General features: G+C 36.6%; 2 protein-coding genes across 2 annotated transcripts in view; one reads left to right on the top strand and one right to left on the bottom strand.

Annotated features, from left to right (window-relative positions):
• Uba6 (ubiquitin like modifier activating enzyme 6) overlaps positions 1-2,622 on the top strand; it is a 64,402-nt gene extending 61,780 nt beyond the window's left edge. The window contains exon 33 of the mRNA XM_059274604.1: positions 1,639-2,622. Within this exon, the coding sequence (XP_059130587.1) occupies positions 1,639-1,777 (139 nt within the window). The 3' untranslated portion in view covers positions 1,778-2,622. The remainder of the gene's footprint in view (positions 1-1,638) is intronic.
• A 7,496-nt stretch (positions 2,623-10,118) lies between these two features.
• Stap1 (signal transducing adaptor family member 1) overlaps positions 10,119-16,277 on the bottom strand; it is a 42,061-nt gene continuing 35,902 nt past the window's right edge. The window contains exon 9 of the mRNA XM_059274603.1: positions 10,119-10,788. Coding sequence (XP_059130586.1) covers positions 10,727-10,788 — 62 coding nt within the window. The 3' untranslated portion in view covers positions 10,119-10,726. The remainder of the gene's footprint in view (positions 10,789-16,277) is intronic.

Genomic DNA, 16,277 nt, shown 5'->3' with positions numbered 1-16,277 from the left:
TTACTGTTGTGTCATAGCTACAACACATTTTGCCTGTATTGTTATTTCTGTCATTATCCCCTTCCCTCACACTAGAATGTTAAGTTTCCCAGGGTATAAGTCTTTATTTGATCTCTTGATTGCTGTATCTCAAGCAGTTAGACCAGTACCTGGCACAAAATAGCCATCTGTAAGAACTTGTTTAAATAGGTGGATCTCTATATGTGATGGTTTTCTTTAACATGACCGTCAACTTTGGATTATCAGTTGAAGTTAATCACTTGTACATTATAATTATCTTAATTAGCTTTACTATAAAAATGGTTATATTAGGTCAGCATTAATTTTGTTTTGCAGTTGCTTTTGTTAGGACTCAGGAGTAGTATTGAGAGAACTTGAGGGCTCTATTTAGAGTTCTTTTAATGTCTGCCACCTAGATGTCAGTGAAATGCATGATCATGAATTAGTGTAATTTAAGATTTGCTGCAAAAAAGAACGTGTTTTGAGAGTTGGTCAGTGTGTGATCCCTGCAGCATGAGATGCTTTATGAGTGATTTGTCTTACATTCTACATTTTTAATTTAGCCAGTATTTATTTATTATTTAAGTGGCTGGACACTCTAGATCATTCAATGAGAGCATGCCTAAGAGCATGAGCTTGACTTTATAAAGACATGTTCACATGCTTGAGTGGTTATTTATCAATACTTGTTTTGTGTTCTTGAATAACTTTGAAACATAGATTCTCTTCCATGTTTGTTCCCATAGCTATTGAGTGTTAAAGTAATAGTAAACCCTAGAAATGTAATGGTACAGGAATAGTATTCCAGAATTGCTAGTTCTGTTACTATTTTGTTATTATACAAATAGCCCTGATGTCGAATACAGTATATTAGAGAAACTGGTACATTGATTATTAATTAAAATGTAACTAAAATCATTATAATGGAGATGTTGACATTGCACCATGGACTTTCCTAACTCAAACCTCAATTTGGGGTTGGATTTCATGTGAAGATTTGAGGGAGGATTATTATATGCAAAAGCAAACAGCTTGTGCATACACATTTAGCTTGATTAATAAAAAGTACACTTGATGATCTCTGGAAAGTCAGATGATATGGATATGAGTGGTAGAAAGGATGAAGGTTATGTATGGGACAAAGTATCCTTTTCAAATGGAAAGAGCTATGTGGGGGATTAAATAGTAACATTAGTAACATAATTCAGAGTCTGGCATGAAGTAGGTCTTCAACTTACATTTTAGGAGAATTCTGACAACCAAATAATAAAAGAAAGGATAGATTGGGGGCAGCTTGTATTTTAAGATTTTAATGAGGCTTACTTTTTTTCTTTAAAAGAATGCTAGGGGATTCCTGATGTCTCTAAAATTTAAGAAATGTAGGAAGAAAGTCAGTTTTTCAGAATCACTGCATTACTCTTTGGGATTTTTTCTTTCCTTTTTATCATTACAGCAAGGATCGTATTAGATAAGTATTTTCAATTTGGAGTAGTAAGGAAAGATTAATAGAGCATAGGCAGATTATTATTATATTTTAAAGTATAAAATACAAGTCCATAGTCTCTGAATAGTACTAATTAGCAAAGTCTTTCATTTTACCCAATTACCAAAGTATTTACCCTTGCTTATTTTTCTTAGAATGCACAAACTTGTGAAACCTTCGACTGAGAAGAAATATGTGGATCTTACTGTGTCATTTGCCCCAGACACTGATGGAGATGAAGATTTGCCAGGACCTCCAGTACGATACTACTTCAGTCAAGACACTGATGAATAGTTGCCATAGAGTTACTCCAGGACTACTTTATTTTGGAAAGTGTACTTAATTCAGAAGCTAAATTAATCAGCTCATAATACTGTGGATTTCTTTTTGCCTTAATTTAAGGGAAACATCAGTAGGAAACTCAACTACACTGAATAATTAGAAAACATTTTGGAGCATAGTACACATCTGTTGCTTCATACAGCTATGATCACAGCAACTTTGAACTGGAATACCATTTTCTAATGCTTACAAGTTTGTATATTAAGCCCTGTGGATGAAAAGAAGGAACAAAGAAAGAATTTATTTATGACCAGAAGAAATAAAGATGAAGAAATAGAAAATAGTGAATCCTGGCTATTCAAAAAGCTAAATCCTGTTTTAAGGTTTTCTTTTTTATTTGGTATTTGAGACCTGTATTTCAGTATAAATAGTGTGATGCTGTACCTCTGACATAATTAAGCTTTGAAATTTTCATAGCACTGAGAGACAGAGGGATGGTAGTGGTAGATGAAGAGTAGAGATTTAAAATTGGGTAGCTACAGTTAGTGTCCTGTTAGCTCTGCTAACAGAGTTTGTTATATTACTTCCTCCCCTAAATCAAGAGTTTTGCGATATGATCAGTGTTGTAAACCATGAGGTGATGACATGTTAACTTGGACTAAATGTTAACAGTATTATATGCACTCTGATGACTCTCAGAAAAATCCATGAATGTGAGCAAGTAAATGTGGCTAATCATTTGATTGTTAATATGCCTTTATTTTATTTATCTGGAACTCTAAATTAGTCATAGTATATAAGACTGAAATGTTTTATAAAAGGAATATCCTTAGAAATAGATGAAAATTTAAAATTAATACTTGTAGAATTGTCTTTTTTTTCCTTCCAACAATGTAATAGAGAAAAAAAAACAGTATTTTTTTTTTAAAGGAAGCTTGTCATTTTATTCTTCATTCCCAAAATGGGAATTGACAGAGATAGAAAAATTATATTTTTTTAAGTTTTTCTTTATTGAGAGAAATACTCTGTTTCCTGATATGAACAGTTGCAATTAATGATATAATTGGGTCCATTAAAAGGTATAAAAAGTATTGGCTGTAAAATCAGTGAAAACAGCACGTGACTCTTTTACAGGGTTATGCACTCTAAACAGCGAGTGCTTACAGCCTCTGAAAGTCGCCTGCCTTGAGCTCATACGCTTATTCAGACCATTAGTAGCTACTTTGATGAATTAAAATTTAGATTACATCAGTATTACTCCAACGGTATCTCTTTATTTTCTGTACTTTCTTTCCATTAACAAATAATTTAAATCTACGTTGATCAGCTTTTGGTTTCCTCCTCTTATGAAGTATCCAGTTGGGAAATGGGTGAGTTTCTGTAATACAATATTCTGTTCATTGAGAGATGGAGAAAAGTGGCAGGATCCATTTTAAAGAAATAAACTATTGTTTTTGTCATATCCTACCCTCTTCCATTTTGCCTATTCCTAGTATAATGTTCAAAATTAATGTTGCGTAAATTGAATACAGGAACATCAAAGGCTCTGTGGCTTAGAACTTAATGAGGGTAGAAATAATAAAAGGAGTTTTGTTTAAAAAAAAAAAAAGCCGCCTTTCCCAGTTTTTACTTTGTCTTCTGTTCTTTGGTAGTAATGTGTTTTCTAGGTAACCATTCAGCAATCCTCAAACATGAACCAGTAGCTTGGGTTTGTTTACCTAAGTCTCTGGATCTCTTTGGAAGTAAATGAGAACCGTGCTTTGTAGAGTGCATCAGTAAATAAAATCAACTGGGATTAGGCTTCTTTTACAATTAAACCAACCATTTTGCCATTTGTTTTTTCATTTTGTTTTTCTGTAGGTGATGATTATTACTATCGTCCTAAATATTACTAAGCTAGAAAGCCACAATGAAGTTAATGACAACTTTTTCCATTGTTTTATTTTGTACCTTAAGATTATTGTTACTGAAATATAGCTAAAAAGAGAAAGAAAACCAATTTGGTGTTACTCCATTCAGTGATACATATATACATATATCCATCCATCCTAAAAATCAGTCCAAGAAATTTTAGAATATTGTCATAAACTATGTTCGGTGGTTCATTGCAGAGAATTTAATTATACCTCTTACTCTGTGGATAGTACCATGTCCGTGTTTCCTCATTTCTATGCTTTGTAAGCAGACTAGTTTTGGCATATAGTCAAAGGGACAGAATGTGCTTAATAAGCTCTGAGCCCTAACTTTAATCCCCAAGAGCAAAAAGAAATGAGAAAACCAGGCAGAAATAGTCACTCCATGAGAAACCTAGTTTGGGGTTTCAAAAGTCAATTCCTTATAGAATCTGAAGCAATTATATTATTATGTCTTAAGTTCCTTACACATTGTTCCAAAAGTAGAACTTGATTAAAAAATGTATTTACAGTTTATCTTTCATGGCACACACATTGTTAGGACAGTGTCAGAGTGCAAAAATAGAGCCATAATTGGGGCTGTATGGAACTCTACAGTAGAGTACTCGCTAGCAAACACGAGACTCTGGGTTTGAGTCCCAACTCAAAAACAGAAATCAGAAAGGTTGGCTCTAGGGAGTCAGATGAAGAATCAGCAGGTAATTTGTGTTTGCTTTTCTCTTGCCGTATCTGGAAAGCTTGTCTGTCTGTTTTGTGGGTGTGGATGATGTATGTCTATGCACCACTTGTGTACAGTGCTCTTGAAGCCAGGAGAGGGCGTCGGATCCCCTGAGACGAGTTACAGACAGTTGTGACCGGCCAGGTTCTCTGGAAGGGCAGCCAGTTATTTTAACCACTGAGCCATCACTCCAGCCCCAGAAGCTTCCTGTTTTAATTGAGACATGCATGCTGAAAATATATAAAATGTGAATATACAGCTTAAGGAATAGTTTTAAAATGTTTGCTTATATAACCAGTATTGAAGTTAATACATCATTGATATCAGAAACCTTCCTAATCCCTCCCCAGTCACAGATATCTTAAGCCCCTGGTAATTACTTTTGTCCTTTTTTTTTTTTTTATGCTAACTGTTACCTTGTTCTTGTGGTGTTACCCCCTCTGTGTGTAAATCTAAACAACAGTTTAGTTCTGCCTGCTTTGGAACTGTATGTAAAGAATCATTCTGCATTCATTTATGTCTTTCATTCACTGTGATTTATCCATGTTGTAGCCATATTTTATTTACCATTGCTGTAATAGTTTACCTTTGCATTAATATACCACTTTACGTTGTACTGACTGTGAATGATAAAGATGTATTTAGTTCGAGGTAATTATAGTTCTGTAATAAATGTTATTTTGTTTCTCCTCAGTTGCAAATGGTAGAAGATGTCTAGGATCAAAATTGCCTGGTTGTAGATATTTTTTAATATTTTAGTTTTGAAATTAAAATATCAAAATATAATTACATCATTTCCCCCTTCCATTTCCTCCTTCCAACCCTTCCCATGCACCATCCCCTTGCTCTGACGTCCGTTTTCTCCATATGGAGATCAGTTTGGATGGTTTTTGGTTTGTATTTTGACAGCGTGGTGGATATGCAGTTGTATTTCATTGACTGTTTCCTCTATTCTCTTATTACCAGGGGTGGGGAGGGAATAGGCACCTTTTTCACATAGCCATTTCCACTTTCTTTTTTGAAAAGTGTCTTGTCAGATCTGATACATATCTTCCTTTTGTGTTGGCAGTGCTTTTCCTCACCTGGTACATGAAAGATCTTTATAAATCATGTTCTTTATTGTCTGTATAGTTTTAAATATCTTCTGTTCTGTAGCTAAAGGTGAGATACCTAGTAGGACCAGTCTTTTGTTTCATAATTAAACCTCATCGCCATCCTGGGGGATCTGAGATCCTCCTGTTGTCTTCTAAGCACTTTAGTTTGGCCTTTCAGGCTTGAGTTGTAATTCATAGGGAGTTAATTTTGAACATGATGGCTAGTACTATACCAGTAGTACTTAGGTAAAGTGTTTTTCTTTTTTCCCTGGTTCTGCCAAGGTAGCATTAGAAAATGTGTGTGTCTCCTAATGAGCCTTTTGTTCCCTTCCTTTTCTGCCCTAATGGTAATTACTGTCTCCATCACTGTAGCTGATAATATTTTTATGTTTGACAAAATTCATCTTTCAAACTTAGTTGTTTGTTTGTTTGTTTGTTTTCTGTTAATATGGCTTGGCTATTCTTAGCCCTTCTATTTTCCATTCTCAGATTTCTTTGTAAACTTGCAAACTGGTCACTCCGGCAGTTTTCACTTTTCTTGCCAAAAGAATCTTAATTTCTCATTTATGTGTAGTGTGTGTTTCTACACATGGTGCACACCTTTCTGTGTTTGTGCATATCATGGGTATATGATATGCATACCATGTGTATGCAGGTGCCTGTAGAGGCCAGAAGGCATCAGATCCCCTAGATCTGGAGTTACAGGCATTTGTGAGTTGCCCAAGAATGGATGCTGTGGACCATACCCTGTTCCTCTCAAGAGCAGCAAGTACCCTTACCCACTGAACCATCTCTAACCAAACAGCATAGTCTGCCTAATTTCAGAATCTAATGCCTTCCTCTGAGTCTGTTATCTGATGCATTTCTTCTGTTCTTTCCTATATCCAGTATCTTTTTTTGTTGTTGTTGTTGTTTGTTTGTTTGTTTTTTTGAGACAGGGTTTCTCTGTGTAGTTTTGCGCTTTTCCTGGAACTCGCTTTGGAGACCAGGCTGGCCTCGAACTCACTGAGATCCGCCTGCCTCTGCCTCCCAAATGCTGGGACTAAAGGCGTGCGCCACCACCGCCCGGCCAGTATCCTTTTAATACTTGCCAATATTTTACTTGAAATCATGCATAAATTATTTAATAGAATAAATATTTTCATTCTTCAAAGACTTGTTTTTGCTTCTGCCTGGGACTAGTAACCTAAAATCACTTTGATGGAATTTCAGCCACTCAGATTTTCTAGCCCTTCTAATGTGATTCAAAGTAGAATTTCAGACTACTATTCTCCTATTCTCTTATTGTCTGCCCTTACCCTTAAAGTTCATCTCTTTAAATTTCCAAATGTGATTTGAAGTTACCAGGGTCCTCACCTCTTGACTAGCCCTAAAAATTAGGTCATTTTTTTTCTTAACCAAGGTCCAGCTAAACTAAAACTCAGAATATAAAAATTATTATAAGAGCCATATGTTTGGAAAGTACTGATGATTTAAAAACTCATAAAAAAAAAATCCTAATGAGCCAAGATCATTGCAACCTAACCCACATTTGTCTCACAACTTTTTGGTGTTATTTCAGTGGGTCCCTAAAGAGCAGGCGTGTTTGGAACATAGTCTCGCTATTGTTATTTTTAGGTGAGACTTGGAAAGGTGATTAGGTTAGAGGAGATCAGCCATAGCACCAGTGGTTTCAAAGGTGGAAGTGAACCTGACTTGGAAATGGTTTTCCCGGCCAGGTTGAGACCCAGGAAGGGGTCCTACACAATTTTCAGTGCTGTACATTTAGGCTTCCAATATCCATACCCATGAGCAAAATAAATTTTTACTCTTTTAACATTAAAAAATCTAAAGAAAATTTAAAAGATTTCTTTTTAGTCCGTAAGTTCATTAGAGACTCACTTGGTGGCCCAGAATATGATAGTTTTTTATCAATTTGGAACTGATACATTCTGTAGTCATTAGGGGCTATGTGCTGTACATGTCAATAATATCCAATCTTTTAATATTATTTTCTATATCGTGTTTTTAATAAACTATAATGTGAATTACCGAAAGAGTTATATTAAAAATCACCTATTTACTTGCTTTCTTTCTCCCAGGGTGTGTTTCTGTTTTATATATCTTGAGGCAATATTAGTAAATTCATATGTGGTGATTTAAGTAAGAATGGCACCCACAGGCCATTTTTTGAATGCTTACTCATCAGGGAGTGGAACTATTTGAAAGGATTAGAAGGATTGGCCTTGTTGGAGGAAGTGTGGCACTAGGGGTGGGCGTTGAAGTTTCCCTCTGTGTGTACCTTCAGATCAGGATGTAGCTCTTAACTACTTATCCAGTGCTGTGCCTGCCCCCATTCTTCTCACCTGATGATAACAGACTAAACTTCTGAAACTGTAAGCAAGCCCCTAATAAAATGCTTCCTTTCATAAAAGTTGCTTTGATCATGGTGTCTATTCACAGCAATAGAACAGTGACTGAGGCTGTAAATCTAGTTTGTTATATTTTCCTGCTCAATTGTATTTTATCAATGTGAATTATCTCTTTGTGCCTTAAAGTCTTTTATCTTTGGCCATCTCCAGTTTCTTTTTGGTCAGTAATCTCATGGAATAATTTCTTCTGTCCACCTACTTTGAACCCTTATGTGTTCTAAATTTTAGATGTTTGTTAGTATATACTACAGTTGCTAGGATTTGGTGGTCAGGAGGCATTGACTGATCTTGCCCTGACAATTGCTCTTCCAGCAGCTGTGTTTGGCAGGCTGTAGTTTTTCTCTGCCCTCCCACAGAGCATCTCTTCCCCAGCTCTATAATGCTCACACCTTCCTTCTTATAGTAGTGTTTTATGTGGACATTTCCATTTCTCCCAAAATGTGTTTACTGATTTTTATGTTAAATTCTTCATTAAAATAAATCATGGTTTCTGTCTTCTTAAAGGTATGCCTTGTTTTGTCTTGACTAGTGTTTTTTACTATATTAAATTCTGTATATTTGCACAAGATAAAACTAACCTTAATCATTACCTTTTGGCAGACTATATATTTCCCAAACAGCAATATTTCCAGAAGCAAATACTCATGTAGAAGGTTGCCTCTCCCAGCCCTGTTTAAGACTACCATGGTTGGGGCAAAGCACCCTTCCTGGGTTGCTCTCATTCTGTTGCATATTGTTTCCCTTGTGAAACACACTCTCAGAATCCAGTTTGTAAAGAAAACCAGAGTAGCCCACGTGAACAATGAGGCTATCAACAGCCTCGGGTATCTGACATGTGAGTAAACAAGCTTTTAAAATGATTCTAGGCCTAGAGTTCACCGACCCTGGACTAGTCATTCTTTCCTTTATCTGCCAAATGCATGAACATACAGTGGTGAATTTTAGAGTTCTTTATCATACAGGGATCAACTTTGTTTCTCCAACTTATATTTCATCACACATTTCTTTTACATATTTTAGTTCTGTTGTATTTAGTTCTGTTTAGTGTCTGAATTCTATAATAGTCAATGCTTGTGTTTTTATATACCTATATAACATTCTTTGATCTTTTTCATATCAGCACATTAAAAGTATTTGTTCTGGGCTGGAGAGATGGCTCAGCAGTTAAGAGCATGGGCTGCTCTTCCAGAGAACCCAAGTTCAATTCCCAGCACCTATATGGCAGCTCACAATTGTCTATGACTCCAGTTCTAGGGGACCTGGCACCCTCACACAGACATACATGCAGACAAAACACCAATGCACATTAAAATAAATAAAATCTTTTTATAAAGTATAGTTTTTCAATTTTAAGCACTGTATTTTCTTAAAGGAATAATTGACTTAACAGTTTCAGATGTTAAGTTAAAGCTATCAGTCTCTTAGCCTCATTTGGTGCCTGAGCTAACAATGCTATGTGTTCATTATTAGATTTCTATAAATATTACTCACTTTATGTCCCAGATCTAAGAATTCCCATTAACACTAACTCTCCATTTAAAAGATAGCTTTACTTGATTTTGCATATATTCCTACACAGAAATTTAAGATAATCTCAAACTTTATTGTGTGTAGTAATTCCATGTAGCATATACTAAAAAGGCAAACCTCAGAAATTCTGGAAGGGAGACTTAGAAGATCGCTCATTAAATTAGTTTACCAGAGTTCCATAGCAAATACACGGCTTAAGGCACAAAAAAATATTTTCTCATAGTGTTGAGGCTGGAAGCCTTTAAATGTCTGGTTGCTCTGTTTTCCCCCAAGGGATCCTTTTTGCCAACATAAATGTCCATCTTCACCCTGGGTCTCATACAGTCTTTGCTCTGTGTCCTAATTTCTCCTTAACGTCTTTACAATATGTTGGAACTAAGAGAATCTTAATCCATTCTAGCCTGCTTGCATTTTTGTTTTTTAAGGTGAGAAAAACAAACTAAATACCCAAATAATTTGAACCACGAATAAGATATAAACCATACCATTTCATTCTGAATTACATTATTCTTGAATTTTGTGACCATAAAGTCTCTGTGAGTTTGAGGCTAGCCTGGTCTATGGAGCAAGTTCCAGGACAACCAAGGCTACACAGAGAAACTGTCTCAAAAAAAAAAAAATAGTATGATACCTAGTCTGGATGAAGGTTCTGTATTTTTAAAGAAATGAATCACTGTAATCATAGTATTAAATTTGCAACAGTGGTGTTTATTTTGTCATCCTGTAATGAGCTATGGGTGTGCTTTGAACTAGTAGAAAGATATCGGCAAGGAAGAACATAAAAATGAGTTGCATTAATTCCATGAACATAATATGCGACCATAGGGTATTTCTACCAGATGGGCATTTCCTAGCTCATTTCATGTCTGTGACCGCCAACTAGATCAATTAAATAACTTACATTTGATTAACTGGTCCAATCAGATTTTACCAAAAACCTAGTTAAGGTTTAGAAAATAAGTAGGATTTAGGGGAACTAGATAATCTGCAATGCAAATTGTATATGTGAAATGTATTTCATTGAAGCCAAGGAGGAGCAAAAACCTGGCTTTAGAAAACAAATTTTTTTCCACTTAATATAGAGAAATGCATGAATCAAGTTACTCTACAGACAGCTGGTGGTAACCAGTAAATTGGTCTCCTACTGATCAAACAATGAAATTATATGGTACATTGTTTTATTCTTGTGCCCAAACAAGTGACTAGGGTCAAGGAAATAGAGATAATGGTCTTTAGAAGGGAAAAATCTTCCTTTTGAAAACAATAAATATCAAGGAGGCAGTTTCCACATTATTTCATGCCTTGTGTGGATTTTTCTTAAGCTTCTCACTTCTTTCTTCTATGTTGGGCTCTTGACCTGGAAATTATGGGTGGAAAGTCTTGATTAGTTAGTGAAGTGATACTATGAGACCAAGTTCTTCTCCACTCTCAGCAGGAGTTGATTTCTTGCCTGTTCCCCAAACACTGATGGTATGTTAATAATTTTTACGTTATTAGATGTGGAATATCCAGATTTCTTCTAATATTTTTATATCCTGGACCTAAAATGTCATGTATTTTCTTATGCTTTAGCTTAATGTTCTGTATACCTTCCGTGCTATATTTTGAAATGACTTTTAAACTGTTAATTTCTGACATTGGGAAAAATAAATTGAGAGAATATCACTTGACTATTATATTTCTATTGCTGTTCTTACCTCTTGGTATCACAGAGAAAGCTGGGCGCTAACACAGGTTAACAAGGATCAAAGAAAATTCTGGGTTCTTTTCATTAGTAAACACATTGACCAGTTCCACATTTCCAGATCTCTGAACCATTAAGTACTCTACAACTCCAATTTCTAGCTCAAGGCAAATTAAAACTAAGTGTTCTAGCATTCACACTGTGCCCCAATAAGCAAGTCGATGTCCCAGAAATAATCACCAAGTTCCACAAAGTTTTCTTAAAATGCAGCATTTAGGGATTTGGCCATCGCTTTTCTTGGGAAGTCCTGTTTTCCTTCTCTTACTGCTTTTGAAAGTAAAAATATCCTGCTCTGCAGAAGCTCTTCTGGTTTGAAAAGGCTCCCTGGGCCTCTTGTTCTCCCTGCCAGTCAAGAACCCCAATAATAAAGGAGTCAGAAGCAAGGCTGTTGAGTAATACTCTTGGTCACAAAGCAAAACAAACCAGTTCAGTCACATAGCGATAATAATCTGGTTGTTTGTTTAAGTCCGCAGCCCATTTTCAGTTTTTTTTTTTCTATTGTCTGTTTTTCTTCTTTCTTTCTGTCCATAGAAACCAAGCAAATTGTCTCAGAGAACTGAGAGAGTGGGAATTGCTTTTGCATGCCTTTTTCTTTAATTTGTTTGAAGAGACACAGCCCCTAGCTCCCAGGACAGCACTGCTTAAGCTCTCAAGCCACTTGTTTTACCTAGAAAGAATGAACAGTGGTCCTTAGGCTAGTCAGAGCCATCCTAGCGATAAGAACAGGGAAAGAGCACCACCTAGTGTTGTATTGGCTATGGATGGCACAGATTCCAGGCTAACTGAAGAGCTCCTCTTTCCAAAGATCCCAGAGGCAACTTCTGTTGTTCCAGATAGAAATCTTTATTTGACACCAAAGTTTTATAAAGATTTAGGTAACATTGAAATAAAAGATGCAGCTAAATGTAAGTAGCAAAGGCAGAAGCATACTTTTGAGTCTGCATTGTATCAGTTAAAGTAGGAGGCCAGGCTCCAGATAGGCTTTTTTTACATGGGAGAAAGAAATTATTTAATTTTAGGTTTTTGTTGGGTTTTCTTTAGAAAGTCTCTCCAACTCTGTGTGCCTCTCCCTAATTCATGATTTTTTTCTTTAATATTGTTAAATGTACATGTGTGTATTTACTGATACATAACTTACTGAGTTCATTTACCTTTGCTAGTATGTATGTACATATGTCCAGGGTTGAACACTTGGGATTGGACAACACATGTGAAAGCTTCTCCCTGGAGGACACCAATTCTCCCTCTGTTGGTAGTCATTGACCTTCTGTAGCTCTTCATTTCAGAGCTATACTGATACAAGCATGGTAATGGTACAAAAATGTGTAGACTAATGGGACAAAACAGAAGACGCAAGCATGAGTGTGCATAACAGGAGCCACCTGATTGATACTTGACAACAATGCCAAAAACTCGGGTGAGAAGACGGCATCTTCAATAGATGGTGCTGGGGAAACTGCGTCCCCATGTGTACAAGAATGAACTTAGACATGTATCTACCACCCTGACCAAAAGTCCACTCAAATGGACCAAAGACCTCAAAGTAAAACCTGAAACACTGAAACTGCTACAAGGATACAGATGATACCTTGATACCCTACACAATACAGGTGCAGGAAAGGACTTTGTGAATAGTATTCCATTCACTCAGGAAAAACAAGGCCAACAACTGACAAATGGAACCTCTTAAAACTAAACGGTTTCTGTATGGCAAAAGGACAGCCATGAAAAGGAAGCCCACAGAGTGGGAGAGAACCTTTGCCAGCTATATATACATCGGAGAGAGGATTAACATGCAGAATACATAAAGAACTTAAAAGTCAAGAAGACAAATGACCCGATTGAAAAATGGTCCATGGGTCTGAACAGAAAGTCCTCCAAAGGAAAAAAAAATGGTTAAGAATTATCTCAAAGGGTTTTCAATACCCTTAGCAATTAGAGTTGCAAATTATAACTACTTTGAAATTTTATCTTCTCCCAGTCAGATGGCTAAGATCGACAATTGATAGTAATTGCTGGGGAGGATTGTAAGGTAAGGGGATCCCTCATTCACTATTGGTGAGATTACAAATTAGTTCCACCACTCTGGAAATCAGTGTATTTGGATTACTCAAAAAGCTAAAACTAAATCTACCACATGACCCGGCTATCCCATTCCACAGATAGTTGCTTAGCCATGTCATTGTTGCTCTGATCACTATAGCTAGGAAACAAACTAAATGTCTTTCAGCTGATGAATGGTAGCTGACAATGCGATGCATCAAAAGCTCTAAGAACTAAGCTGCAGTATGGGCCATTGTCCTAGGACAAGATCTTGAGGTGTATAAACCCAAAGCATTCAAACAAACGTAACTGACTTGGAGTTTATTCCCACAGCAGTTGGGAGAGCTGCTTCACCCTAGACAGAATGATTGCCTGCTTGAAACAAGTGCTGCAGAGGCTGGAGAAAGACCCAAAGACCCATGGCAATAACACTCAAAATGCCCAAATGGAACCCCAAATTACTTGGTAAAAAGTGAGAAAATTGATCCGGGTATGGTGGTGCATGCCTTTAATTCCAGCACTCGGGAGGCAGGGGAAGGTAGATATTAAGTTCAAGGCTAGCTAGGTCTACAAAGTGAGTTCAAGGACAGCCAGGGCTATTACATAGAGAAACCCTGTCTCAAAAACCCAAGAGAAAGAAAGAGAGGGAGAAAGAAAGAAAAGAAAGACAGTTGGAAATTTTTTGATACACAAGAAGCTAGAGAAATGTAGCCAGTCCTCTAATTCTCCAGAAAAAAAATAACATGCCAATAAGGAAGCAACCAAATGGAATTATCACATGGACTTTAAAGCAGCTACATTTGTTTTTAACTTGGGGGAGAGCACTAGAGGTCACATGCAGGGTCTTCCTCTGAGCTATATTCTCCAGCCTAAACAAAGCTCCTGAATCTAAGATGGAATGAAAACCATACTGAAGCTTAGACAGTAAAATATTAGAAGTAAAGTCACTCAACAAAAACAAAGTATTTCTTGTAAGCAAGTACATTTTGGCATATTAGGCAAATCTAACACTTAAAAAAATATATAATAATCAAGTAGGTTTAATGTAACATTTAAAACTCTGTGTAATTCATCATATGAACCAACTAAGGAAAAACTATATATGTGAACATATATAACAGAAAAACAAGTCACAAATTTCTACCTACAATATCTGAATAAACAAGTAGTAATTGTTAAGGAAACTTCCTTCATTCTGAATTAGACAAAAAATGAATAAATGTACTCTCATACTTAGGAGTGAAAGAGGAAACTTTTTCCAAAAAGCTGGGAGCAAAGAAAGGAGGTTTTGGATACTCCAGCCAATACAGTAAGGAAAAAATACAGTGTATGCATATTGGGAAACATGAATTAAAGTTAACACTGTCTGTCATACCACGAATCCTATAGAAAAGTCCCAAGAAGCCAGGTGTGGTGGTACAATCCTGTAACACAAGCACCTAGGAGGGGACGACAAGATCAGCCTCAGTTTTCCATCACGCTGGAGCCTATGTGAGTGACAAAGTGATACTAGAAAAACTGCCCAACTGAATCCAATACAATTTTCTGACTCATAGGACAACGAACCAATAAAATAGTTGTTGATTTAACCACTGTGGAGGTGGTTTATTATACAGGGTTGAATAAATAACTGATAGAATTATATCCAGGGATGAGGAGAGTTACAACGGATTTCTACACACTCCAGATTTTATTTTAAGAAATCCTAAGAGTTTGGAGAGATGTTATTTTAAGAACTCTTTCTCTCACGGACCCTAGTAGGTATGTTTTCCTGCATACACACCAGGCAAAGTAATGTGTGCAGTTACATGCCTATGCTTTGGGTCATGGGTTATGAGAAGTTTTCAGAAGCTAGACAACACACAGAGAAGGTTAGAGATAAGAGGAAAGAGGGTTGCAGGAACCAGTAAGTCAAAGAGCAGGTAGAAACACTAAGAGGAAATGATGTGGTAATTTTAACGGTATTTCAAAGCCTGAAATTAGATTCATATGAAGTGATGTTTCAGACTCAGGGAAGAATTTTTTAGAACAAGAACCCAGTGAACTGTGCTGCTTCAAGAGTCAGTGAACATTATAACAGAACTTGCCAAGCAATCTGTGTGACCACATCTTAGAGACACTTTCTCTGCTGAGTGCACAGAGAACCCTACAGAGACCAAGATTGCATTTGATCACTTCCTAAAGCTCCTGCAGACTCTGAGCTCTTGTATTTTTTTTTTGTATTGTAATGTAGCATCCAAAGACAAACAGTTATATTTTAAGAACTTAGACTTTTAAACCTGCTGTTGTTTCAATTAGTGAGACTTTGCAGATATGCCCCTGGTGCAGGTAGACAAAGTAGTTTTCCTTTATAACATATAGGAAAAGAAACTGTTCTGAATGAAACCCAAACTAGCTGGAGACCCAGTGACCACATGTAGACTGTTGGATAGAACAGGGCAAGATGATCGAGGCTAGCCTGCAGAAACTAGAATGCAAATGGAGTCAATTTAATGAACATGTGAACTATACTGTTGACACAGGTCCCATTGCTCAGGTTAATGGACTACTACCTACCACTGTTTCAAAGTTCTTCATTTATGGAAAAGGAGCACACCAATTTTGAAGCTGGACCCAACTACAGTTTTTGTCAGTAGCTCCTCATCACCTCCTCACTCCTATGACCTTGCCATATGATTTCTTTACCTTCAGAGCAGAATAGCACTATATCAAGGCCATTTACTGCTGTGGATATTGCTCTGAATAAATAAAATGCTGATTGGCCAGTAGCCAGGCTGGAAGTATAGGCAGGACAAGCAGAGAAGAGAATTCTGGGAACAGGAAGGCTGAGTGAGGAGACGCTGCCAGCCGCTGCCATGACAAGAAACATGTAAAGATACCGGTAAGCCACAAGCCAAGTGGCAACTTATAGATTAATAGAAATTGGTTGATTTAAGATATAAGAACAGTTAGCAAGAAGCCTGCCATGGCCATACAGTTTGTAAATAATATATAAGTCTCTGTGTGTTTACTTGGTTGGGTCTGAGTGGCTGCGGGACTGGTGGGTGAGAGAGATTTGT

The sequence above is a fragment of the Peromyscus eremicus genome, chromosome 10 (assembly GCF_949786415.1).
Source record: "Peromyscus eremicus chromosome 10, PerEre_H2_v1, whole genome shotgun sequence".
Lineage (NCBI taxonomy): Eukaryota > Metazoa > Chordata > Mammalia > Rodentia > Cricetidae > Peromyscus > Peromyscus eremicus.
Note: the sequence above shows the minus strand (reverse complement) of the source record. Positions and strands in the feature narration are given on the sequence as shown.